This window comes from Ceratotherium simum, chromosome 15, assembly GCF_057802395.1.
Source record: "Ceratotherium simum simum isolate JZ-2026a chromosome 15, ASM5780239v1, whole genome shotgun sequence".
Classification (NCBI taxonomy): Eukaryota; Metazoa; Chordata; class Mammalia; order Perissodactyla; family Rhinocerotidae; genus Ceratotherium; species Ceratotherium simum.
Genome location: NC_141914.1, coordinates 20,914,184 through 20,940,916, shown reverse-complemented (window position 1 = coordinate 20,940,916; position 26,733 = coordinate 20,914,184). Strand labels below are relative to the sequence as shown.

Here is a 26,733-nt window from a genome sequence, read left to right as displayed (position 1 = left end):
CCCCCGGGCGCGCTGGGTGGTCCCGGCGGCCGCCGCTCGCCGCCTCCCCTTCCTCCGGGCGGTGCTCGCCGCGGCCGGTCTGGGTGAGTACGCCAGGCCCTGGCTCCGCCGGCGCCGGGGACGCGCAGTGGCGTGCGGGGGGCGGCGGCGGGCGCCGTGGGGGCATCGCCGGGCGGCGGGCCCGGGCGGGGGCTGGGCGCGCGTGGGGCCGCCGCGGCCGGGTCTCCGCGGGGCTGTCTTGGCTCCGCTCGAGCGGCGGGGCCGAGCAGGGGGCCTGCGGAGGCCGAGCCTGGAGGGAGCTACCGGCTTCGGTGCGGGCGCCGCCGCGGCGCTCCCTCTGCTGCCGGCGGGGGAGCCAGGCGAGATGCGGCCAGGTAGGGAGAGATTGAGGGGTCACCCCCGAGGTCCCGCGTCACGATTCTGGGGTCGCCCCCAGCACTACTTTCCCCGCGGGCGCATCAACGTGAAATAACCCCTTCTTCCTTGGAGCCCTCTTTCCCAGGGTTTCTACTAGGAAACTGATCAGCTGATCCCAGCCTGGGCACCCTGCAGGGCCGAGTTGTGAGTCACCTGGGTAAGGTACTTCAGAGACTCCTGCCCGTAGTCCGGCTCTGCATCCATCCAGTGTCTGTCGATCTGTGTCTCTTGGTGTTCGGTCTTCCATTAGATGAGGGCGTAACTCTAGTTTGAAAAAGATTGAAAAGTCCAGGAGGATTGGGACTGAGAAAAGGCCTTTGGGTTGGTAGCCTTAGGAGAGCAGTGGGCGTGCGCCGGGTTGCAGGGTGTTCAAGTGTCGGGGAGGGATAAGGACGTGGAGGCAGCCGGGGCACAGGGAGACTCTCCATGAAAAGGAGGAGGAAGAAGATAGTAGTTTGAGGGTTGAGGAGAGGTTTTTTTTTTTTTTATTTTTTAAGAAAGGAAAATAACATATTGGGGATGCAAGCAAGTCAAGGAATCTTCGATAGGGATGAATAGGATTCAGGGTCCAGGCTGCGAAATAGGGCTTAAAAAGAGGAATGGAGGGCTAGCATAGCACCTGGGCTGGGCTGGAGTCCTGGAATGTGTCTCTAGGGGAAGGAGATAATGCTTGATTGGACCACAGTTTATCTTTTTGGAATTTTATCTTCTAGAGCGGGGTTGGCTTTTAAGCCCCATGAAATTGCAAAAATTTTCGTGTACCTGTCTGTGCGCATTTTTGAGAGAAAAGATCTGTGCTTTGATCAGATTAAAAACATCTGTTAAAGAGAAGTACTGAACTTACAGTTAAACAGTTGAGGGGAGTGCAAAACAAGCTGTTTTTATACTTTAAATGCCACTTGATAGAATAGGTGTTTACTGTCTACTTTAAACTGAGCTAATAATATGTACTTTTTCCAGAGATGCAAGCAAATGATTTGAGAACTATCTCTTTGAAGATTTTTCTTAGTGGGAACATCCAATGCAAGTCAGTGGTGGTTTTCTTCCTTTTTTTTTAAGCCATCACTGAACAATGGTTTCTCAAACCGACCTCATTCCTGTTGAAAATATGGATTCCCTGGCCTCACCTCAGGCGGTTGAAATAAAAATCTCTGGGGGTGGAGCCTGGGAATAGGAATTTCAGATAGAGACCACAGGATTCTCTGGCATTGAACATTATTGACAGCCTCTGAGGTTTTTTTTTTGAGATTTTAGGCCAGTCTTCCTTTTTTTCTTTTTTCCCCCCAAAGCCCCAGTACATGGTTGTAGGTCCTTCTAGTTCTTCTATGTGGGACTCTGCCTCAGCATGGTTTGGTGAGCAGTGAGTGGGTCGGTGCCCAGGATCCGAACCCAGGAACCCTGGGCTGCTGAAGCGGAGAGCATGCAAACTTGACTGCTATGCCACCAGGCCACCCCCTGTTGGGGCCTCTTTAGAATAGATTTCCTTAAAGGTTATATGAATGAATTGTAGCCAGACTTATGTAATCGAAGGTTATAATCTCTGTCTATTTTGTCATCTCTAAATTTTAATGCAAAACTGTGTAGTCATTTTATCAGAAAAAATACCTTGGTTTCTGATCACAAAAACCCCCTTTTAGAAAAATTAGAAGATACCAAAGAAACGAAATTTCGTTAATCCTGTAATTAAGAGACAACCACCAGTGATTCTTTCTGGCATTTTATATATAAAAGACATGCACACCACACATATATACCACACATATATAGCGTAATTGGGATTGTATTCTATGTACATTTTTCTATTCTGTTTTTTTTCACTTAGCTATTATGAGCACTTTCTCATATAGTTTTTTTTGAAGTATGATTGACATACAATATCCTATTAGTTTCAGGTGTATATCATAGTGATGCAATGTTTATATACACTAGGAAATGATCACTACTATAAGTCTAGTCACCATCTGTCACCAAGCAAAGTCATTATAATATTATTGACTATATTCTGTATGCTGTATGTTACATCTCCATGACTTATTTATAACTGGAAGTCTGTACCTCTTAATCCCCTTCACCTATTTCGACAACCTGCCCCATACCACCCCCCTCTGGTAACCACTAGTTTGTTTCCTGTATCTATGAGTCTGTTTCTGCTTTGTTTTGTTTTTTAGATTCCACATGTAAGTGAAATAATATGATTCTTTCTCTAAGTTCACTTACCGTAATACCCTGTAGGTCCATCCATGTTGTTGCAAAGGACAAGATTTCATTCTTTTTTATGGCTGGGTATGTAGTTAAGTTTTTTAAACACCATTTTAATGAAAGCATATGTTTATTATATGGAGGTACTGTAATTAATTAAATCAACTTCCTGTTGTTAATATTTAGATTTTTTTCAATTTTGGTTATTTTAGTAATGTTGGTTTGAGTGTCATTGTCTATCTCTCTAATTATTTCCTTAGAATAAATTTCTAAATGATGGAGTCAAAAGCTATTCAAATGCATTTTTAAAATGTCATTTTCACATGTCTTCTTACTGCTTTTCTTCACCAGAAGGAAAATTAAGTTTTCTGAAGGATCTGTTGCATTCCTGGTCCATTCTCTTATTTCAGTGGTTCTCAAACTTTAATGTGTATACGAATCACCTGGGGAGCTTGTTAAACATTCATTTTTCTGAGTCCCAGGCCCAGCTGTTCTGACCCAATAGCTCTGGAGTAGGGCCCAGGAATCTGCAGTTTTAACAGATTCCCTCTGTATTTGATATAGGCGCTCTGGGAACCACACTTTGAAAAATGCTTTTTAAATAAATGGCAAAACAGAGTCAGAAATTTAGATCACTTGCCCAAAGCCATTCATGCATCTGGTAACGAGATTGGAACTCAGCTGTTGGTGACTGAGAGCCCTTGTTTTTTCCATTATCTCAGACCTTCTCAAACCTTCTCATTCTGCAGCCCCGCCTGACTGTAGAAAGGGAACTCAGACTGACCCCACTGCAGGGTTCTCTGGCATAGCTGAAAGGGACACCTGAGTACACAACAAACCTCCATTAATGGAGAAATTCTTATGAGTTCTGTTATGCTGCATAACATAGACTGTATAAACCAATGTCAGTCCTTTGCTAGTTAAATTTACTGTGTGTTTCTTGATCGTTTCATGACAGCTCCTGCTGTAAGATGGGTGACACAACACCAGCCCTTGCCCAGAGGTGGGGACACTGCTCCAGCGTGCTCCGTGGGTGCGGGGAGGGAGGAACAGTCTAAGCAGCAACTCCTCTCAGAGTCAGGAAAGAGGAGCACTGCTCTTGAGTACTCCGCGGCAGAGGAGCAGAAGGTGGTGGGCATGACCAAGAGAAGGTGCCACTGGTTAGAGATGGGCCCTACCCTTAGAAAAGTGTTGATGTTAACATACCAAAGGGAGCTAGCATGAGAATCTTTTTCAATTTTTAATGTCTTCCCCAAATGGAATTTTGTACCCATTTAATTTTTTCTTGTCTTTATTAATCTTTATTTTTCCTTCTTTTTTTTCCCCTATCTCATCCCTTTTGGTAGTAGCCTGGGATTATGGTGTTTCGTTATGTATTTCAACTAGTATATCCTAGATAGTCATTCATTATTTACCAAATTCAGCACCTGCTATGTGTCAGGTCAGTTTGAGGCACTAGGAATACAAAAAACAGTGATTCTGTTTGAAAATTAAGTTAATTTTATTCCCGTATGTTGACTTTGGTTTTACTCAGCCTCTAGCTTTTTTAATTTTAATTTTTTTAAAATTAATTTTAGATTTAGAGAAAAGTTGCATGTATGGTACAGAGAATTCACTCAGCTTCCTCTGATGTTGGCCCCTTACATAACCATGGTTTGGTTATCAATACTATTAACTAAACTACAGGCTTTATGGGAATTTCATCAGTTTTCCTGCTAATGATTTTTTTTTCTGTTCTTGTATTCTGTCCATGATTCTACACTGCATTTAGTTATTTCTTCTTAGTCCCTTCTAGTCCAAAATAGTTACTCAGTTTTTCCTCATCTTTCATTATTTTGACCCTTTTGAAGAGGACTGACTCGTTATTTTATAGAATGAATTTGTCTGATGTTTTCTCATGCTTGTAATGAAGTTATGCATCTTTGGCAGGGACACCAGCCATAGAAGTGATGTTGTATCCTTCATTCTCAGTGCAATGTATCACTGATTCATGAGGTTGATAGATCTTATTACTGGTGATATTAATCTTGATCACTTGGTTAAGGTGATATCTGCTAGGTTTATACACCATAAAGTTATGGTCTTTCCCTTTGTAGCTAATAATTATCTCGGGGGAGATACTTTGAGACTATGCAAACTCTGTTTATCCTCAAATTTTCACCCACTAATTTTAGCACCCGTTGGTGGATCTTGTCTGTAGCAGTTGTTACAGTGATGTTTGCCTGAGTGATTTTTTTTTTTGCTGAGGAAGAGTAGCCCTGAGCTAACATCTGTTGCCAATCTTCCTCTCTTTTTACTTGAGGAAGATTAGCCCTCAGCTAACATCTGTGCCTGTCTTCCTCTATTTTATATGTGGGTCACCGCTACAGCATGGCTTGGTGAGTGGTGTAGGTCTGCGCCCGGGATCTAAACCCATGAACCTGGAGTGCCAATGTGTAGTGCACTGAACTTAACCACCAGGCCATGGGGCCGGCCCCATAATAGTGATTTTTTCCATCTCCCATTTCCTTATTAATTAGAAGTTTACTGTAAGAAAGAGCTGCCCTTTCTCTGCCATTTATTTGATCATTTATATCAGTATGGACTCATGGATATTCATTTTTATTTTATAGGTTAAAATACAATGCCATCATTGTTTTCTTGCTCAAATGCTTCCAGTTTTGGCCACTAGGAGCTCAGTCTTTGAGTTTAAATGACTTGTACATGTAAGTGGCTGTCATCATTTCTGTCCCAGCCTTTCTTGGGGAACCATTGCTTCTTTAGGGTCTGGGCAGTGATCACTCAGAAGCCAAGGAAAGGAGCTATAATTGAGAGAATGAATACCAGGGGCCCAAGGAAGGCAGGAAAACGTGTGCAAATAGTCAGCTCTCGGGAACTCTGCAGGAGTGAAAGGAGTAGCAAAAGACCAGCCTTTCTACTGGTGCTGCCCCAGGGAGGCCCAAGGGAGTAGGACCACATGCCTGGGGTCACATCGTGCCCGCTGTGAGATGCCCTGTGTCTACAGGATCACCAGATGGGTTTAGAGACGTTGGAATGTTGATTTTGGTGCTCTTGGCTGCTGAATGAAGACTATACCCTTTCTCCCTGGTACATAGTGCTTAGTAAATATTTGTGGAGTGACACCTGGTGTCCTCTCCCCACACCCCATGGTGGTGCAAAAATGTGTGCATGTAGGGATTCTCCAAGAACAATACTTAGCATTCGTGCTGATTTACCTTTTGTTAGAGCTCGTCTTCCATGCTAGATTTTTTTTTTTTATTATTATGGAAAATTTCAAGCATACACAAAAGTAGAGAGGAAAGAAAATCAACCCTCAGGTACTGATCACCTAGCTTCAATACTTCTCAATATTTTGCCATCCTGTTTCATCTCTTACCCCACTTTTGGAGGAGGGGGGCTGGTATATTTGAAAACAAATTGCAGACAATAAAATCTAGGAAAGGACTGAAATAAACTCTGAGTGCAAGGACTATACTTTAATCCCTTTTATGTCCCTTTGGTGTCTAACACTATGCCTGAAATAGCAGGTACTCAGGACTGGTGGCATTGAGGGGAGGAAAAGCAAAATTATGAACACGTCATCATTTTGAACTAACTCTAGGGCAGACTTCTGGAAAGGAAAAGGGTGGTGAGTTTTGCCCTAAAATAACTTCTTTCACGTTATTGGAATTTATTCTCTACAGTCATGATGTTCTCTCACTTCAAGACAGCTGTGATTGAAAACGAAAATGCTTTTCAGGGAGAGTTCAGCGCCTCTGAATTACTTCAGTGTTATTATAAATAAGTCCAATGTGATGACATTTTCCCAAACACCAACCAGGAGTTACCTGTCCTAAAAAGAAAGTTATTAAAAAATCTTGTTTTTAATTATAAAAGTAATATGTACTTATTGAAAGAAAAATAGAAAATTACAGAGAAATTGATAATAAAAATAATCTAATCTGTATTTCAGTAGGTATTTCCAGAGATAACCTTATCTTGGTTAGTATTCAGATAAATTTTGAGCATGAATCACATTGGTAATCACAGTCAATAAATATTTATTATGTTACTGGGAATGGTACCAAGTGTGTTTGGGTCCATTATCTCATTAAGTTCTTAGAGCAACATTGTAAGATAAACGTGTATATATACATATACATATATATATATGTATATTTCTTTTCTTTTTTTTTTTTTTTTTTTTACTGTTTTATAGCTAAGGAAGCGTGTTGAGAGGGGTTGCCTTCAGTCACTGAACTGATAAGCAGGCCAGGCAGGAGAGCCCTCTTGAAGGACAGTTGGACCCGAGTGATATGATAGTCCCTTCACACCTCAGGTGTTTACTCACAGGAACCAAGGAGATTTCACCCCTGGGCTTCCTTCATGCTGGCTCCCTGTACAGTTAGCTTTGAGGAGAGCACTAAGGCTTAGAAAAAGGAGGAAGTGATTATTTTTTAACTGGATCCCATGTGGGGATAGCAGTGAAGGGCTAATTATTAAGTGATCATTAACGATGGCTCTTGGTTTATATATTGAATTTCTTATCTTTGGGCAAATTCCACGGGCTGCATCAGCAATATTAGTCTATGATGATTCCCAGCTTGCTACTTCTTGGGTAGGGTTTGAAATCTCTCTCACCACACTTCCTCCCTCTGTAAGACAAGGGGGCCGGATGTGTGTACTTTGCTGCCCTTTCTGCTTCTAACACTGCAGTACTTCTATTTTTCAGAAGTCCCTTCAACCAGCTGACTCTTCCTGTCAGGGGACTGTCCCTCCATAAGCAGCTCTTAGAAAAGCATGTTCCCACTTTAAATTTTTCAAGATTGAGATTTTTTATCAAAAACAATTGCCAATCCGAGCATTTAAGCCTCCTGCAGTTAAGTCCACAAGAGACTGATGGGCCCCAGGGACCTGAAGACTTACTGTCACCTGGGGGGAAGAGAACAGACAGTCCCAAGGAGGAGGACGTGGGAGAGAGGTGGAAGGCCACCAAAGGGAATTCTGGTTTGTGTTGGGCGCCCGCAGGCACGAAGGAGAGGAAAGATTGATAAGTCCATGTGGAGGATGGGGCAGAAGCCCCGGCTTTGGAGCTGACCACTTACTAGTTGTGTGGTCTTGGACAAGTCACTTAATCTCTCTAAACTTTCATTTTCTCTTCTTCAAAGTGAGGAGACTAATAATTCTTACCTCACAAGATTGAGATGAGAATTAGATAAGTTAATACAAGTGATTTAACCCCAGTGCATGGTGCAGAGTAAATGCACAAATAAATTGCTCTTATTAGCTGTTATCACTTCCTTCAGCATCAACTTCTTATGATACCTCCCCAGGATCCTAAACACAGGCCATTCCTTCCTGGGTCAAGTCTTCTCTTTTGTGATCTGAACCGGGAAGCTAACCTCCATTTGTAATATCCTGTCTAGAGAGAAATACTTTCCGGGTTTCCCTCAAACTAACCTAGAGGTGCATTTTTGAAATACTACCCTTCAGTGAGTATGAGGCTCTCTTGAGAGTTGCTAAGATTGTTTTGCTTTTGTTTTTCTTTTTTACGGTAAATTATGATATCCCCATGTCTCCTTTAAAAAAACAACGTTTTCATTATAAAAGGAGAGAGGTATATCATACAAAATTCCAAAAACAAAAGAAAAGAGAAAAAAAATCCCTAGCTAATCCCATACTTCTAATACAGTTATTGTTAGTTTTGGGGTATATTTCTTTCTAGACTTTGCTTATTTCTATAGTTTTAGTGGTAATCATGCAAACACACATAGTTTGTTTTCTGTTTTTCTTTTTGTTACTTAAGATTTAATCATATGTGTTTTCATATTGTTACTTGGCACAGAAAATATTTTGGTCTTGGTTCTGTCCATTTCATTGAGGATATGTTTGGCTATGGAGATTTTCACTGCCCTGGCTTTACCATTTTCTGCACTCTTCTGATAACACGTTTAGAATTTGAGATGTGGTTTTAGCAATGCAGAGAGGATGTGGGGAGATTGCTGGCTGTGCCCCAGGGGGCCTCGCCAAGTAGCCTTCCTCACTTTAGTGCATTTACCATCGTCCAAGGCGGGCCCTCAGCCATGTGGCCTCGGAAACTGGATTTTTGTCAATAACTAAGAGCATAGCAACCTCTTGGAGGAGAATTCATACTACCCCACGCCATGCTACTGAAGTGTGAAATCAGAATGGCAATTCATCAACCGGCAGTGAGAAATACAGTACAACAGAATAGTGGTTCTGGCAGCCACCAGTGTGTCCACCAGTTGGCTGTCCCTAGTCTAGTCACTTAATGTGAAGTAATATAACAATAACCACACTGACGGTCACCACTTAGTGGGTGCTTACTGTGCATCAGGATGGTAATCAGGCTACCACTTTGTTAATACGTTAGGTCCTCCAGCCCCGTCCCACAGTAACCTCTCTGGGCAGGTACAATTTTTATCCCCATTTTACAGAGAAGGAGACCAAGGCTCAGTTAAGTGAGTGGCTTGAGGTTTCATGGCTGATTGGTGGAGCTGTGGTGTCGGTCTAAATCCAGACCCCTGATCTTAAACACTTCGTGGTAGTTCTGCCTGTTGCTCTTACAGATGATTGACCTCCGGTGTTGGGATTCTCTTGTGTTTCTTTGTGCCCTGTGCCACTGCCTCGTTGTGAATATAACATTCATAACTGAAAAATCCTTGATTTTTCATTTCCTGTTGTAGAGGAGCATGTTTTGCTAGCTCTTACAAAGAAGAGCTTTTGTCTTTTCCCTTATTTTCTCTTTGGGTCGAAGTATGCTATGTAACAAGATTTCACATATTGTTAACCTTCTCTGAGAGCTGTGCCAGGAAGGGACATCCAAGGAAGAGAACCATTAGGACTGTGTTTAGGCTGTGCCCAGCTCAGAGCTGAGGAGGCATTTACAGTCTCTTCTTTCCCTTCTCCTCCTGTGCAACATCTGGAAATGGCTTTTCTTCTCGGGTGACACACAGCCTGGGTGATAACCCAGAGAGAACTCCTGTGATGTATAGATGGTTGGAACCTTCTACCTCTGAAAGCTCTGATTTTCTTTTTCTTTCTTTTTTTTTTTTTTTAATTTTAACACTTCCTTTTTATTTTTTATTTATTTATTTATTTATTTTTTGGTGAGGAAGATCAGCCCTGAGCTAACATCCGTGCTAATCCTCCTCTTTTTGCTGAGGAAGACCGGCTCTGAGCTAACATCTATTGCCAATCCTCCTCCTTTTTTCCTTCCCCAAAGCCCCAGGAGATTTGTACGTCATAGTTACACATCCTTCTAGTTGCTGTATGTGGGACGCGGCCTCAGCATGGCCGGAGAAGCGGTGCATCGGTGCGCGACCGGGATCCGAACCCAGGCCGCCAGTAGCAGAGCGCACGCACTTAACCTCTAAGCCACGGGGCCGGCCCCTGAAAGCTCTGATTTTCTGACGCTAAACCCTAGTTGGAGAACTCCCATTGCTATTAGTGTAGATCAGTTGGGGACAGGTTTTCAGTTTGTGCTGACGTGAATCATTTCAGGATAGGATTCCCATCTGAGACAACATGTCTTTGTGATTGCCTTTTAGAGACTGTTGAAGCAGAACCACTGAGCAAAAGCAGGCATTGCAACTTCAGTTGTCATCAAGTTTGCAATCAGATTGGAAAAGTTGAACTTGAAGCTTCCTGCCTGCAGTGAGGCGGAGAGATACCTGTTGCTCACATAATAAAAGACATGGGCTGCCATGTGACTTTCCACCTTTCTTACAAATTCCGATTACTGTTACTTCTTACCTTATGCCTGACAGTGGTTGGGTGGGCCACCAGCAACTACTTTGTGGCTGCTCTTCAAGAGATTCCTAAAGCAAAGGATTTCCTGGCTAATTTCAACAAGCCCATAGTTTTGGAGAAGGAGGAAACTCTGACTAATGAAGCATCCATGAAAAAAGCAGACCTTGACAACTGCCCGTCTGTGTCTCCATACCTCAGTAAGTATTTCTTTTTTTCTCTTTTACAAGTGCTATGTAAACTTTTTATTTAACTATAACACATGTACAGAAAAGTACAAAAATCACAGCTCGGTTAAGTTTCACAAAATGAACATACCTCTGTAACCAGTACGTAAATTGAGAAATAGAATCTTCCCAGAACCCTAGAAGGTCCCATGCTTCTTTCAGTCACCACCCTTACTTCAAGATTCTAACGCCATCCATTAGATTTCTCCTGTTTTTGAACTTGACGTAATTGGAAACATAGACTATGTACTTTTTTGTGTCTGGCTTCTGTTGTTCAGCATCATCTTTGTGAGCTGTATCCATATGGCTGGTGTATAGTCTTCCATTATATGAACGTGCCTAATTTTATTATCTAGCCACAAAAGTCTCAGCAGCATGTGTCAGGGGGCATATATTTAGCTTATAAGTCTGTGGGATGAGCCGGGGGTCAGTTGATCTAGGCTGGTGGATCTGCTCCATGTGTCTCTCATCCTCCTCCTGGGACCAACGGGCTACGCTGGGCATGTTCTTCTCCTGGCATCCACAGAGCACAAGAGCACACCTGGAGAAATGCAAGCACGTTCAAGTCTCCACTCATGTCTGTTGGCATCCCCTTGGCCAGAAGTATGGAGTCAAGGGATAGGACTGAGTATGTTTTTCAATGTTGCCTTTAGTGTTTGTTTCTTAAATACGTTGTATGTTTTGATTCCCCTTTGATGTTGTGCCTTTCAATTTAAATTAACAGTAAATTGGTTTTAGTGAACACATTAATTAGAAAGGGAACGCTCTACAGCAATATTATATATAACCCACATAGGTTCTGACAGGCCTCTGACTCTCCAGAATATCTCCAGACACTCCTCTGGGCCTTCTGTTGTTCCCTTTTTCCAGAATGCCTTTCCTCAATCCGTGTCTGCCTGGTGGATTCTTGTTTATTCATCACGAATGCAGCTTAGGTCACTTCTCTCCCAGAAAGCTTTCTGGGACAGCCCGGAGTTAATCTCACGCCCCCTGTGTGCCTGCGTGTATTTCTGTTGTGCTCTTCACAGCGTATTGTTCATATGTCTGTCTGTCTTCCTCAGGAGCCAGCGTGCAGGCAGGATGAGGGCAGGGTGATTCTTTCCACCTCTGCCAAGTCCGGTGCCCCTCACTGCGGCTCTCGGCAGACACTAAATTAGCTCTCTGTGGGGCGGCCAGGGGTTCTTCAGAGGCTTCTTGCTCATAGCTGAACAAAACCCTGCAGACCCTCCTTCCCAATTGAACCGCAGTCTTGTGCTTATTCCCATCGACATCCCGCTTCTTACTCAGTCATGGAAAAGCCAGAACGTTATTCCTGATTGTGTGAGGGAAACTGTTGTGCTCACAAATGACACAAGTTGAGATAGGAAAATGACTTATTGAAATGCAAATCTGACTGTATTATCCCCCTTGCTCGGATATATACTCAGACGATGGGGTTTGTTGAAGGGTTACACAGGAAGCCATCTTGGCAGCCACACCATCGTGTCCCAGCAGCTCTGTGGCCTGGCAGCAGCCTAGTAGCTTGCCTTTCATATAACTCCTTTTCTCACTGTTTGTTTTTAGGGCATTACTGCCTGCCAACTCTATGTCTCGCCTGCAGGCCCTTCAGGAAAGCCCTTTCTTGTGGGGGCCAGTTATTCTCTCTAGGTGGCTGGAAGCAATTATTTGCCCTTGGTGCTGTTGGGCACCAACAGTCTTGCAACCACTTCACGGATGCTGGAGCCTGGTCTGAGACGCCACGGCTGGGGTAGGGGAAGGTGTCATGGAGCAAGGCACGGTGACTTCTGCAGAGGAAGGGCCTGTGACTTCTTTGCTCGTAAGAGGATAGTGCAACTTGCATGCGTCTTGAGATTTTACAGCCTGACCAGTATCCGTGGAGTTTAAAAAAAGCGTGCCTCAGTTCCCTGATTGAGCTCCCACCAGTTCCCTGTTAATTCAGAACAAAGAGGAGGGTGTCTGGTTTCAGCCTGACCTTTAAAGTCTTGCCTGAGATTGGTTACTGTGGATGGCTCTTGAGTTTCCTCCAGTCAGGCTGCATCCAGACAGGCTGAGCAAATGCTCCACTGTGGAAGTCTGCCACTGTGACACAGTGGGAGAATTCTTGCGGTGTTGCACACACCTGTTACTGCCGGGTTAGGGAGTGGGGCTAGTTTCTGCTGCCTTTTGCTGTTTTACCTAGGGAGCTAGGATAGCTTCCAAGAGCTTAGGGAAGGAGTGGGGAAAGGACCTTCTCCATGAGCTTAATTCCATGGAATGCTCTTGATTTTTAAGAGACTTCACCCTCCTTTGGAATTTTGAGAAGGAAGAGAGGATAGAGCACGTTCGAAGTTACTCTGTAGCCCTGACCTCTGCTCTTCGCCAGGGTCACTGGGACAGAATGCATCTCCTGCTTATGGATGACTCATAGGGCCAGAGTTCGTTACCCAGCCACAAGGGAATGCTTTGATATGTCATTTACTACGTCAACTATAGCTGTGGTTATAGTTTACAGCCAAATGAGGCTTTAAAGTAATAAAAATAAAAGCTAACACTCGTGTTGTGCTCACTGTGCCAGGCAGTGTTCTAAGTGCTTTACTTGTGCTGTAAGCCTATCGACACTTGACGAGATAGCTACTGTTATTTTCTGTGGCCTGTTTTTATTGTAGGAGGCCAGAACAAGCTCATTTTCAAACCAGATCTCACTCTGGAAGAAGTGCAGGCAGAAAACCCCAAAGTGCACAGAGGCCGGTATCACCCCGAGGAGTGTAAGGCCTTACAGCGGGTCGCCATCCTCATTCCACACCGGAACCGAGAGAAACACCTGACGTACCTGCTAGAACACCTTCATCCCTTCCTGCAGAGGCAGCAGCTGGAGTATGGCATCTACGTCATCCACCAGGTGCGTGTGGGGGGCAGACCGGAGCTCTGCCTTCCCCATCCTCCTCTCTCTGAGGGACTTGGCCATTTGTCTGTCTTGGGTTAAGGGAACATCAAACTATCGTCAAAGGAGAGGTCTCTTACCTCATTTATCCTCGAAAGGAGGAGAGGAAATTCTTGTCTCAGAGTGTGGAGTAATGGGACTAAGTGCTGGGAAATTTGACTGCTTCTTAAATGAACCTCTGGAGGAAGCCCATTTTTTTGTGAGCCCCTCAATGTTAGCCAATGACTGCCCGGACGTTGTTCCCTGAGATTTACCTTATGTTCCTTCTGCATTAGCTGTACACTACACGATGAGTTGTTGGAGTTGTTTTTCATTATTGAGCATGGCTGTTCAATGGGGATCTAGACAGAGGATTTTGACAGACGACTGTATGTTTATAGCCATGGAATTTTCTGACTGTCTCCACCTTTCTCCCTTTAACTCTGCCACTGTTTATTATGTAGAAATTATTATGTAGAAATTTTCACTTTCTTGATTCACTTATTTGGCTCCCAGGAGCATGATTTACTAGGAACACCGTAAGTGTAAGTGTAGGCTGCTTTTGAAAAGTTTAGCTCTAAGTGGAGTGGGTGGTTATAGATGCCCCTATTTGGTGTTAAATTTTACTGAAAGAAAAATAAGGTGTAAATTTAAATATCCATGGTTATTGGTTATCCAAATAATTCCCCCTCAAATCCTTACAAATGCTAAGAATGCAAGCAAAGTCATTAACTGCATGCCTAATATTGGTTAATATTAAACCGGTAATATTTGTTTTAGGAAAACTTTTGACAAATCAGAGGGATGCATTTCTGCAGTGGATGTTTTATAATAAACTGGGGCTCTTGAAAATCAGTGTGCATATATAGTACATTTGCATCTGCTCTGTCAGATCTTCACAAGTATAGTTTTGTCCATTAACAAGAATAATAACAGCTCCTGCATCTGAACTGAAGAGAGGGGCATGCTGTAAAATCTTATCTCTGGAGGTTTTCAAGTTTTAATTTCCACATCTATAGGCTGGAAGTAAAAAGTTTAATCGAGCCAAACTCTTGAATGTGGGCTATCTAGAAGCTCTCAAGAATGAGAATTGGGACTGCTTTATATTCCACGATGTGGATCTGGTGCCAGAGAATGACTTGAACCTTTACAAGTGTGAGGATCAGCCAAAGCATCTGGTGGTTGGCAGGAACAGCACTGGGTACAGGTAAGGCGGCTCTGCGCATGGCTTGTGTGGGTGGGGAAGCTTGCCCTGTTCTCAGTAAGGCTGTGTGGGACATGGTGTCCAGAGTATCTCAGATAAACGAGAAATAGGAAAAATGGTCCATGACATGTTGCTTCGAGTTCAAAACAGGAGTTAGAGAAATTAGGTTTTTTCCTTATTAGGAAAAAATGCTACAACAGCCTTGGCAGAGGATCACAAAGACAAAGGGAAGGAACAGGAGAGGGAAGATAATCCAAGCATCACAAATGATGGGCAGCGTCACCTGCAGGGCAGTTCCCACGGAGGAACTTTTGTAAACTTGCTCCCACACTGCATAGAACTCAAGTAACTTACCTGTCTCTCCCTGACTTCCCTTCTAGGAGGCAACAGGTGTGCCCCTTAGGTCAACTTTTAGGCCTCTTTTGTGAGACTGATGTCTCTTTCCAGACTATGGCATCTTTCCAGAGTTCTGAGGGCGGGTGGGGAGGGGCATGTCCACTGAGTGGTCTGCTCAGGAGCCGGGACACCCAGGACGAGTCCCTTTCTCTCAGAGCTGCTGTGGGAAGTGCTAGGTACCGTCATGTCTGTCTTCATGCCCCTAGGAGAGGTAGAACTGCTTTTCAGCCTTATTTTATACCAGCTGCTATTCAAGCACAACCAAGAGGAAATAGTGACCAAGAAAATTCTCCAGAAATGAAACTATATATTCGCTTATCTGTGTGCACACCTTCCCCCAAGCCCTGCCCTACGTGTGCTCATGTCTGTGGTGCTTACTGTGCTAGGGGTCATTAGACCAGTCTGAATAAGACCGAGTACCTGCCCTCAAAGGGCTCCCTGTTGCGTGCTGGTGTGGGGAGACAGGTCACTATGGTGGAGTTGCATCAATTTTGCACTTCTGGAATTTCAACCTTAAGCATTTGGTAATGATGGGGAACAAGGAAGAGGGAGGGGGTGGGAGGAGAGAACTATAAAACTATAAAATAATGCAAGAGATTCCACCAGTGTCTATTCTGGGAAGTGAGCATGAGATGGAAGCCATGAATCTCTCGATGTCTCACTTGGCCTCTGTTTCCATGTTGCTCTTATTGTGTAGGTCTCTCACTTTGCACAGTTTAAGAGATTTCCAAGAGCAACGTTGCAGGTGATTTTTGCCTCAGGTACTGACTTTAAACCCAATCCCTGCGTAAACTGTGGGATATGAACAAATACCTAGAATAAAGTACAATGGGTGGGAGCACAGTATCTTTAAGAAACACCTAGGGAAGGGTTTAAAGCTGTTCCCCAGGCAACATGGCACCTTCATCTTGTGGAATCATTGGGAGCTTCCCAGCAGAGTTCCAAGACATGGAAGCAAGAGAGAGCATGGCACAGTTCTAGGGGGAATACAGGTAGTTCATTAGTGCTCGAGAATGAATATCTGGGATGGTGGAGGGAGGAAGGACAAGAGATGAGGGTGGGCAGGGGCCAGGTTATGCAGGCCTTGTTCAGTCTGGATTTCCTCTGGAGGGGACTAGGGCACTGTTGACACGTGGTTACAGCTGGAGCATGGCAGGAGAGAGCTCAGTCAGCCGGCCTTTAGTGTATCGGATGGAGCAAGGCAGGAGGAGAGAAGCTGAGGGGAGAGATGCCATCCCTCTGAGGTAGGGCAGGGGCAGTGGGGCCAGAAGCAGGGGAGGGGTCTGGAAGAGAATCACAGGATTTTGTCCTTTGGGGAACTTGATCATCATCTGGAGGTTTTGCTTTCTGGTCTCCTTGAGCCTTGTCTGCATTGAAGAAAGCTGTGTATCATGTCTGGGCCCCTCAGTATTTTCAGAAGCATGTCAACTATCTGTTCACTTATTGTGTAAAGTTAATAAGATATCACTGTCTACAGCACAGAATACCTGCACTTCAGACCCTCGACACAGAGGATAACTTCCCGTCACCCAGTTCTTTCTAAACATCTGTGGTGAGAAATTACAGTCACATAGGATTGGGTTTTTTTGTTTATTTTTGGAGTGGAGACGCACAGGATTGTCTTAAGCCCCAAGCCTTTTGTTGGGATTCTAGATTTAATCTTTGTGTTAAGCTGGACCACAGGACACTGAGTTCTTGGACATTCCTGCTGGGAATCGATTCTGAGTAAAACTTTGGTGTCACAGTTGTGGATTTCATCAGATGCTACTCACTCTAAAAACAGCCCCTGTATGAATCTTGCTGTTTTTTAACTTGCTATTGTAATTGGCCAGACATTTCTTTTATAACTAGATCTCAGAAAGCCTTTGTCTGTCTTGAGTAACCAGCAGGTTTTCTTAATGTGAATCAGGTGACTGAATGTGTCTCCTCTTGATCTGGAGGCAAGAAGCTCTGAGCCAAATCCATGGCCGCCTTTTAGAAGCTGAAAAGAGTCTTATTTGCAGATCAGAGTTCTAGTGTATTTCCTATTTTAATCTTCTATCCTGATTTAGGTTTTCCTCTGGTCCTGGTTGTCATTTATATTTTTCCACTTTATTGTATGTATCATGTAAACTTCCTGTCTTCTGTGGCCAGGGAGAGATGCGCATAAGTCATGTAGGAGTTGCCCTCATCTCCCCACTTCGCTATTTTGTACAAAATCCTTCTAGTTGCTGGAGGTGCAGTCACAGGCAGCTAAGTGTTTGCTCCCTGCTGGTAACTGTGTGTCACTGGGCCACAGAGCTTAAATGAGCACATGCTTTATTCACTGTCACACCAGCCCCAAGTATGATGAGAAGTACGAGAAATGCTTTCACTTTACACGCACGCAGAGGGAAGACGTTCAAGTGATTTGCCCCAACTATGTCAGACTCGCATGAAGCCAGAAATAAACCTTGTTTATCACTGACTGCAGGTCAGTGATAAAACTCTGGACCAGCCTGTGGCAACCTTTGCCAAGAATTCCTTTGGTACCTGCCTGCTTTCTACAAGGACTCTACTGTGATTTTATGACTAAGTTTTCCCCACCTTTGGGTCTTACAGCCCTTTAGAAATAAATAAAACTGTTCCAGGGCCAATTAAATATTTATGCTTTTCCAGATGAGAAGAAAAACTAAAAGCAAAGATCAATAAACACGTAGACATTTGCCATCCAAGAGGCAAGAGAGAAACTAAGAGTTCATTAACCTTTCTTCCCAGCTGGTCTCCTGTGCCAACCCACTCAGGCTAGCTGGTCTCCAGGGGCTCCTCAGACCGCCTACACTTTCTTCTTTCTTTGCTTTTCCTCGTGGAGTTCTGGCCCCCAAGAGTTCTCCCATTTTCCTACCTGTCTGAATCCTCCCAGGCCTACTGCCCTGGATGTGTGGCATCTCCTTCCTCAGATCCCTGCTGACACTCACCTCTCTTGTTAGACTGGGAACCCTTTGAGGGCAGGGCCTGTGGATGACAGCATTTAGCCGGCTGTCTTGCACACGGTGGACAGTGGTTACTTAATAGATGGCTACCAAGTCTTCAGTTAGGAATCCCTCCCTAGTCAGAGTCCGATAACCATGGCAACAAGTCACTATGCAGTGGGAGTCTTGGTCACTAATAGCTGCCTTCTGAGCACTTTATTTCCTTTTGTTTTAGGTTATAATAATACCGTTTTCTGTAATTTTAGGTTGGGGGGGTACATAAGTAAATCTATTTCCATTATGGGTTAACAGAGTCCTCCCCACCTGTACTCAGAACATAGAAACACAGCTGAACTACGCATTAGATTTGGGGACTCCACCTGTTAGAGGGCAAGTCTCTCCATGTTCATCGATCTTTCTTTTGGGGTTTTCTTCCTTTTTTTTTTTTTTTTTGTGAGGAAGATCAGCCCTGAGCTAACATCCGTGCTAATCCTCCTCTTTTTGCTGAGGAAGACCGGCTCTGAGCTAACATCTATCGCCAATCCTCCTCCTTTTTTTTCCCCCAAAGCCCCAGTAGATAGTTGTATGTCATAGTTGCACATCCTTCTAGTTGCTGTATGTGGGACATGGCCTCAGCAGGGCCCGAGAAGCGGTGCGTTGGTACGCGCCCGGGATCCGAGCGCGGGCTGCCAATAGTGGAGTGCGCGCACTTAACCGCTAAGCCACGGGGCTGGCCCTGGGGTTTTCTTCTGATGTCAAAAAGCGGAAATATTTAATTTGTCCTGGAACACTTTGAACCAAAGTCAATAAAGTTAGAAATCCTCCAAATACTCACATCCTTTTATTCAGTAACATGTAAGTTATTAAGCTGCCTTCATGTACATTTCTGAATTGTTACAGTGTCGTATTCGAGGGATGTCTTCTTCGTTTCTCTGGTTTGCTCATTTGTCCACCAGTAATCCCTAAGAGCCCTATATGACTGGGGGTGTGCTCTGACCTCTTGACCTCTTCTCTCCCCTTTTTCTTGTTAATATCCCCATGGCTCCACCTTCTGTACTCTTCTCACCTTCTCCATTGTCTTCCAGCAGTTTCTCCTACTCCTTTGCCTTCAGCTACCACCTCTTGACAGCTTATTTCCAAAGCCATGTCTGTAGCCTCTCCTCTCTTTTGACCTTGGACCCTTTACCCTTTTTCCACTGCAAAAGCCACAGGGGTATCTCAAATTCAGTTTATCCTTAATGTAATTTACTGTCTTCCTCCCAACCGAATTATTGTTCTAGGGTCAAAAATAGACCCTATTTTTGTGAAAGGCACTATCATCTACCTAGTTGCCCAAGCCGGAAACCTCAGGGTTGTAGAGATGTGTTGCTTCCTCAGGAAACAGACTCTGAGATGGAGATTTGCATACAGAATGTGTGCAAGAGCTGTCTCCAGCTCTCCATCCCACCCCCTAAAAGACAGTAAAAGAACAATGTATTCATTATGACACTCATTCATGCTGAACCTGGATGCAGCCTCAGAATCCTTCTTATTAACCCAGTACAATTGACGGCCACTGCTATTCAGTGGATTGGCACATGAGATGAAATCTGTCTTCCAGATCTGGTGTTATGGTGCATGTTTACAGGTACCTCTGTAGACCTCTGCACCAGACATGAACAGTACAGGGGGTAGGACCTTGCTTAGTGAGCAGATGTGAGCACTTGTCTAGACCGAGGAAAGAAGGCCAGACAGGGAAGGCTAGGAATGTTGGGAGGTGGATGCCAAGCAGGAGTGGATGGGTGAAAGAGCGTGGTCTTCAAAGTGTTCCTAGAATGTGAGCCCTGAAACAGGAGCCTTCTGAAGTCTCCATGGAGAACAAAATGGCTTTGTGCTAATGTTCTTACCTTTTCTCTCCTCTCTCCCGCTCCAGGTTGCGTTACAGCGGATATTTTGGGGGTGTTACTGCCCTAAGCAGAGAGCAATTTTTCAAGGTGAATGGATTCTCTAACAACTACTGGGGATGGGGAGGCGAAGACGATGACCTCAGACTCAGGTGAACAACAGAGGCAGGTCCCTTCACGGGGCTCTGCTGTCAGTGGTGGCTCTGGAAACCTACTTTTATGTCTAGTTCCCATAGATGCCAGTCCAGCAGGGCACGAGCCCACAGATTTGGGCTTAAAGGGTGGCAGGGGGCGGAGGGAAGGCAGGATGGCCCCAACTGCTCTTTGCCACTGGCAGTTTAGAAATGATAGAGGGTGGTCTGTTTCTGGCTTGTGGGTGTTTGGGGTCAAGAAGTGTTGATGGAGGTCTCTGTGGACTTGTTACTGAGATAGGGTCTCACCAGTGAAGGAGAAGTCCCAAACTGCAGGGTGTCTGCAAAACCACAGTTGGAGGAGAGTTCCCAGAGGGACTATTATATGCCTGCGCTTTCTCTCAGACCCCAGGGCTCCTGGCACAGTTCCCGGTGTCCAGAGCAAGGAGTGCCAACAGCCTGGGAGGAGCCGCACACCCTGAAGCGGGCCAAGATGTGCTCCCCTCCTTATGCACTAGCCAGCCCCGCACACTGTGGGCATAGCTGCTGGCCTGACTCCATGCTGCTGGCGTTACCCTCAGATTCTCTTGGCCCACTTTCTCCTCTGGGGGCTTCAAAGGGAATATGTCTGGCCTCCTCTCTCAGCTCCCTCCCCTGACCTTGGGTTTCGTAGCTAGATAGTTATGGATATCACTATCTCCCAGAAATAAGTAATTTTGCAGGAGCCTGGGGCCAGTATCTTTAGACTTTAATAACAAGGTCTTTCTGGCTATTAGAAGACCCCTTTCCTCTTGCTGTTGCCTTTGGGAAAGGAAACTTCTCAACTGAGATTAATAGATGTGTGGCTGCCAGAAATTTCCCATTGCTTCAGCATAAAGAAGCCAGGGCTCCCTGCTGGTCTTGTTCCCATGTCTTGACTGAGAGTCTCTGGAATGTTTCTGGCAGGAGGGAATGGAGTTCCCTGATCAAAGGCTCCATAAGAATGGCTGAGGTGACGGGCAGCAGCTCTTCTCAGCTGGCCCCTCAGCAGCCTGTGTGGCCGAGGCTTATGAAGTGGACAGAGGGTGTCTGCTAGATCTCAGGGCAAGAGTAGCGGAGGCTATAGGTAAACACTGTCCACCACCTTCCCCAAATCTGTTCCACTGCGCAGGTGGGATGGTTAGTAGAATTTTGCACTGATCATGTATCTTCACTGTCTTTTTTCCTGCTTCTCCTCGGCCTCTAGGTAGAGGGGAGCCCCAAGTTTTGCTTTCCTTTGATAAGAACATCATGGCCTCCAGAGTGGTTCTTGACTAATGCTATGGATAAGCCCAATGATTTGAACATAAAAGTTGGGTAGATTTATTTACTAAATATTTATTTACTCACCACCCTTATTTGCACTTAAGTTTTCCATTACAGTCTGCAAACCTGTTCCATGTGGATTATCTCATTTGAGCTGGCAGATCGGCTCTGTCACACCATTGCCATTTTATAGATGAGGAAACCGAGACCTGGATTAATGAACTGACTTACCAAGTTTGTAAATAACAAGGTCTAGATTTGAACCTAGGTTCGTGGGCTTTAAAGCTTGTGATCTTAAATGAGCATTACTTTCTTTGTTAAAAGAAGGAAATGCTAAGTAAATTAGGGATCCTAAGAGACTTGATTCTCCTGTTTGTCATGATGTTTTAAAATATGTCTTTTCTCAGTTGTTTTTGGAAAATGACAAACTGTAAATTGACACATCTCCTTTGTACTCCAGTAGTAAATGTTAAATATGATTCTTTTATGGACTTATTGCTTAAGGCCCAATATTATAGGAAAATTCGGTTTTTTTTTAATACCCAAATAATCAAGCTACGTGTGATTCTGTGTGTGTGTGCGTCCGTAAATTTTTGCAAATGATTCTTTTTAAGTGCCTAGTGGTAGATAAGTGGGATAGAAGTTTTTTCAACACCTCTATTATTTTTCTAGGGTTGAGCTTCAGAGAATGAAAATAATCCGGCCAATGCCTCAAGTGGGTAAATATACAATGATCTTCCATACTAGAGACCAAGGCAATGAGGTGAATGTAGAAAGGTAAGTCCTGGGTTCATGTGCCTCGCCAGCTGACTACTTAGTCTCTTCTGTCCATAAGGACGATTGTGAATTCCATCAGATGAGCCAGTTTATTTTGTTCAAAACTTTTTATTAAGGTAATTTTCAAACAGACATGAAAGTAGAAGGAATGGTGTATTGAATGCTCAAGTACCCCTACCCAGCTTCAGCAGTTATCAATTCATGGCCTCTTTTCTCTCTCCCATTTTTTTCTCCTCCCCTGCTGGATGCTTTAGAGGCAAATCACAGCATTTCATGTGTAAATATATATCCTTAAAATAAAATAAGTCTTAAAAAAAGAACGGCAATACCATTATCATACCTAAAATAAAATTAACAGTATTCCTTAATATCATCAAATATCCGGTCAGTATTCAGATTTCTCTGATTATTTCATGAATTCTTTTTTTTTTTAACACTTGGTTTATTCAGATCAAGATCTAGACAAGGTCCACACATTGCATTTGAATGATTTCTCTGAAGTCTCTTTTATTTTTTCTTTTTTGTGAGGAAGATCAGCCCTGATCTAACATCCAATGCCAATCCTCCTCCTTTTTTTTTTTTTTGCTAAGGAAGATTGGCCCTGAGCTAACATCTGTACCCATCTTCCTCTACTTTATTTATTTATTTATTTATTTTTGTGAGGAAGATCAGCCTTGTGCTAACATCTGCCAATCCTCCTCTGTTTTTGCTGAGGAAGACTGGCCTTGGGCTAACATCAGTGCCCATCTTCCTCTACTTTATATGGAATGCCGCCACAGCATGGCTTGAAGCGGTGCATTGGTGCGCGCCTGGGATCCGAACCGGTGAACCCCAGGCCGCCGCAGCGGAGCACGCACTTAACCACTTGCACCACCAGGCTGGCCCCTTCCTCTACTTTATATGGGACGCCACCACAGCATGGCTCGACAAGCAGTGCGTCAGTGCGTGCCCGGGATCCGAACCTGCGAACCCCAGGCCGATGCAGCAACCTGCATGCACTTAACCGCTTACACCACCGGGCCGGCTCTGAAGTCTCTTTTAATCTGTAGGTTCCCCCTCCACTCCTCTTTTTTTCTCTTGCAATTTATTTGTTGAACAAACCAGGTCATTTGTCCGAAGGGATTTCCTGCATTGTGGATTTTGCCAGTTGCATCCTGGTGTATAACTTAATATGTGGCCTCTGACCTCTGCACTTCCTTGTAACCTGGGAGTTAGGTCTGGAGGCTTGATCAGATGCCGGTACTATGTTGAGGCAAGAACACGTCATCAATGGTGTGTGTACCTCCTCTTGTGTCACAACAGGAGGATGTGATGTCTGGTCATGTCTCTTTGATGTCAGGATTGCTCTGTGGGTTCAAGTGTTGTCAGCCCCGTCCACTCATTGTTAGGTTCCCCATCAGTCTTTCACCTAAATAATTTTAGCAGCCAATGGTGATCATTGCCTAAATTTATTATTCAATTAGGAATTGCAAAATTCTGGTATTCTGTCATTCCTTCTGCATTTATTAGATAGATTTTTCTACGAAAAAGGACTTTGCCTCTTCATCTATTTGAGTACCGTAGGATATGGTTCTTATAGAAAAGGCAGAATAAAGGGAAAGAATCAGCATTGATTTATCATTTTTCAAAGTGATGGGTTGATGTTCCCTAGCATCCTTCAGGATGTAGTCAGTATTCTTTTTGATGCTGAGATTGTCTCAATTTTGGCAAATGGCATCTTCAGGCTGACTCCTGAATCCTTTGACATAACTACAGTAGTTTTGGGAGCTTGCTTCCCTGCACTGTAGTGTGATGAGCTGTTCGAGACTCATCTCGTCCTTCTGCCCCAGGAATTAGCCCTTTCACCAGGGAATCCTGGACGATAAGCCAATTCTTTATGGGGCTGTGACTGAAGAATCTACGTTTCTTGGTTCTGTTTTTTTCCCTAAGTTTTAAAACAGTATTAAAGGACTTTTAGCCCGATATTACAGGGCTTTGTTAGAGTCTGTATTTTAAAACAATATTAAAAGATTTTTAGCTCTTTTGTTAGAGTCTACCACTTTAACAAAACAGCTATTTCTGTTTTCCATGTGTCTTTCTAGTCTTTGTCCATAGGTGTGCATTTTTCTCTTTAAAGTAAAAAAAATTATTGAATAGATAGAAAAGAATACCTGTAAATTGTATGAAAAGTCTAGAGATTCTTGATACCTTGAACACTGGTGGTGTCCTGCACCCAATTTATGCCCGTTACCTGTATGGCCCTCCCTAATCTCATATCCTCCCCCAACTCTGAGAGGTAACACTTTCCTGAATTTTTGTCATAAGTATTTGTGATAATTATATTATTTCTGCTGTTTCTTGGTTTTCTTGTTTTCCCATATGTTTGTATCCCTATACAAAAGATTGTTGAGCTTTGCATATTTTTCAATTTTATATAAATGAAGTCATACTGTATTGTTTTCTTCTGACTTTATTTAGCTCAGCATTATGCTTCTGATCTCCATCCACATTGTTACTATAACCAAAATGTATTGCTTTTCACCATTAAGCTCCTAGAGACCAATTCAGTTCATCACCCACTCCTCTCCCCACATACCCGGGCTCTAGCCACACAATTCCTCACTCTTCTTCAAATGCATCCTGCTCTTTTGCATGTCTGTGCGTCTTACACAGGGTGGTCTCTCTTCCTGAGTGTCCTTTCCCTCACCTTCTTCACTTAGTCAGTTTCTCCTCTTGTAAGCCTCAGTGAAATTGACCTTCTCTACGACCCCTCCCTGGACTCCCTCCTGAAGTTAGGTGCCCCTTCATTAATCCTCCTCTACATACATTCTTACTTCGTTTGAGACTCATGAACGCTATGTACGCTCCCTGCCTACAGACACAAAATTTTCACAATAACATTAGAGTGGTCATAGATCCCCTGAAGCTTATACAAGAACCTGTTAGCAGTGGGTGACGTGTATCACACTGTATCAGTGTTACTTGTATGTCCTTCTGTCCTGTAGACTGAGGGCTCACTGTGTGCAGTGACACTGTGCATCATTGGTCCTCAGCATTTCATATGGGGTCTGACACGTGAACACATGGCTGTCATTGGTGTTTGTTACCTTAGATGGAGAAAATAAACTTTTTTTGCGGTAGGAAACCAAACAGGTACAATAATTTACAAAGATGCTTTTGCCAAATATTGGTGACAATGTGAAAAGCGATGGAAATATATGTTAAGTTCCTGTCTTGTCGTTCACACTTGTTCTTTTTATCTTTAGGATGAAGCTCTTACATCAGGTGTCACGAGTCTGGAGAACAGATGGGTTGACTAGTTGTGTTTATAAATTACTCTCTGTGGATTACAATCCTTTATATATCAACATCACAGTGGATTTCTGGTCTGACCCATGACTCTGGGTTGTCTGGTGACATTCGGAAGAATATTTGATGGCAATAATTTTGGCCTAGAGACTTCCCCTAGTAGCACACATTAAGAACTTGTTGGAGCTAATTATTGAGCTGAATTTTTCCTTTTTGTATTTTCTTAGCAGAGCTCCTGGTGATATGGAATGTAAAACAATTGTAGCAAGACAGCATTGTTAGTTGTTTGGATCATGAGCATTAAATGTTATAGATACTTGAAGGACTAAGTATAAAAGGACTACTCAAAAGATATCATGAAGGCTACCTGAGAACTCTGATTGAAGGAGGTTTATTTAAGTTTTGAAGTGATACATTATGAGATAAAAAAGGCCCCGGAGAAAAACGTTGGTGAATGTCCCAGAGAATCAGATTTGTTCTCATCCAAGGGAGAAAGGTACGAAGATGTATTTCTGTAACTCATTTCTCCTGCGTGGTCATCTGTGAAGAGGTGGGTCCCGGTGAGAGGAAGGCCACAGAAGTGGAGAGGAGGGTGAAGAATCAAGATGCGGTGAACTTGGGGGTGAAGAGGTGGCGGGAGAACAGTGTCTGATGGAGAGGCAGCCGCGGTTGCGCTGGCTGCTGCTGCTGCTACTCTGCAATGGGTGTCACCTGCCCAGCACGCCTTCCAGGAATAGCCCAGCAGAGAACACATTATCTACGAGTTTCTTAAGCATTTTTGTAAAATGATTTTGTACGTGTAGGATACGAATTAGCAGTTTACAAATTACATATCTAATAATACGTCGAAAATACCTCTGTAGTAAAATATGAAAAAGCTTTGGGTGCTCAGTCTTGTTTTTTTTACTGCTGTTTGAGGCCTACAGATGTATTCATTTCAGTGTCCATAATCCTAAACAGCTTAAAAACAAAACAAATGAGACTAAGCCCTCTCCCTCCCTCTCCTCGTCATCCTTCTGTTCTTCTCTCTTGTTCTTCCTGTGTGCAGCCTCCTGTATAACCAGCTCCGGGCCTGTGGCAGGTGCCTCTGCATCTCGTTTCCTGGGCCACATCATGTTCTTGTTCTCTTCTTCCTCTTGAGCCTGCTCCTTTCTCATGATCAATAATGGGTGCACAGGGCTGCCTCCGGGCACACCTGGTTGATTAGATAGGAAGGAGTGGGGCGCAGGGCCCAGGGCTTGGGAAGCCTTTAATTTGGAAGGAAGGTCGGGCCATGGCACTGAGTGGGGCAGTGATTTGTTTGGGAGAGAAGCCACCAGTACTGCTGAGCTTCCTGGGGAGGGAGGGAA

The 26,733-nt window shown here is 44.0% G+C and overlaps 1 protein-coding gene across 3 annotated transcripts; it reads left to right on the top strand.

Moving 5' to 3' along the window:
* B4GALT4 (beta-1,4-galactosyltransferase 4) lies at nucleotides 1-26,264 on the top strand. Of its 3 annotated transcripts, none has more exons than XM_087439649.1 (7): nucleotides 1-83; nucleotides 10,167-10,565; nucleotides 13,238-13,470; nucleotides 14,511-14,698; nucleotides 19,934-20,056; nucleotides 21,992-22,096; nucleotides 25,342-26,264. In XM_087439649.1, the coding sequence occupies exons 2-7, from the start codon at nucleotides 10,313-10,315 to the stop codon at nucleotides 25,472-25,474; spliced, it is 1,035 nt and encodes a 344-aa protein (XP_087295775.1). In that variant the 5' UTR covers nucleotides 1-83; nucleotides 10,167-10,312; the 3' UTR covers nucleotides 25,475-26,264. The 3 variants fall into 3 exon arrangements, with proteins under 3 accessions (XP_087295775.1, XP_004436604.1, XP_087295776.1); XM_004436547.3 differs by lacking the exon at nucleotides 1-83 and adding an exon at nucleotides 274-374; XM_087439650.1 differs by lacking the exon at nucleotides 1-83 and adding an exon at nucleotides 5,257-5,321.
* The last annotated feature ends 469 nt before the right edge of the window (nucleotides 26,265-26,733 follow it).

Bases quoted from the DNA above. Each gene is read 5' to 3' on its own strand.
- B4GALT4 (XM_087439649.1), top strand. From the start codon at position 10,313: ATGGGCTGCCATGTGACTTTCCACCTTTCTTACAAATTCCGATTACTG. The intron at 13,471-14,510 runs GTGCGTGTGGGG...CCACATCTATAG, and splicing joins GCATCTACGTCATCCACCAG to GCTGGAAGTAAAAAGTTTAA. The intron at 14,699-19,933 runs GTAAGGCGGCTC...CTCCCGCTCCAG, and splicing joins AGGAACAGCACTGGGTACAG to GTTGCGTTACAGCGGATATT.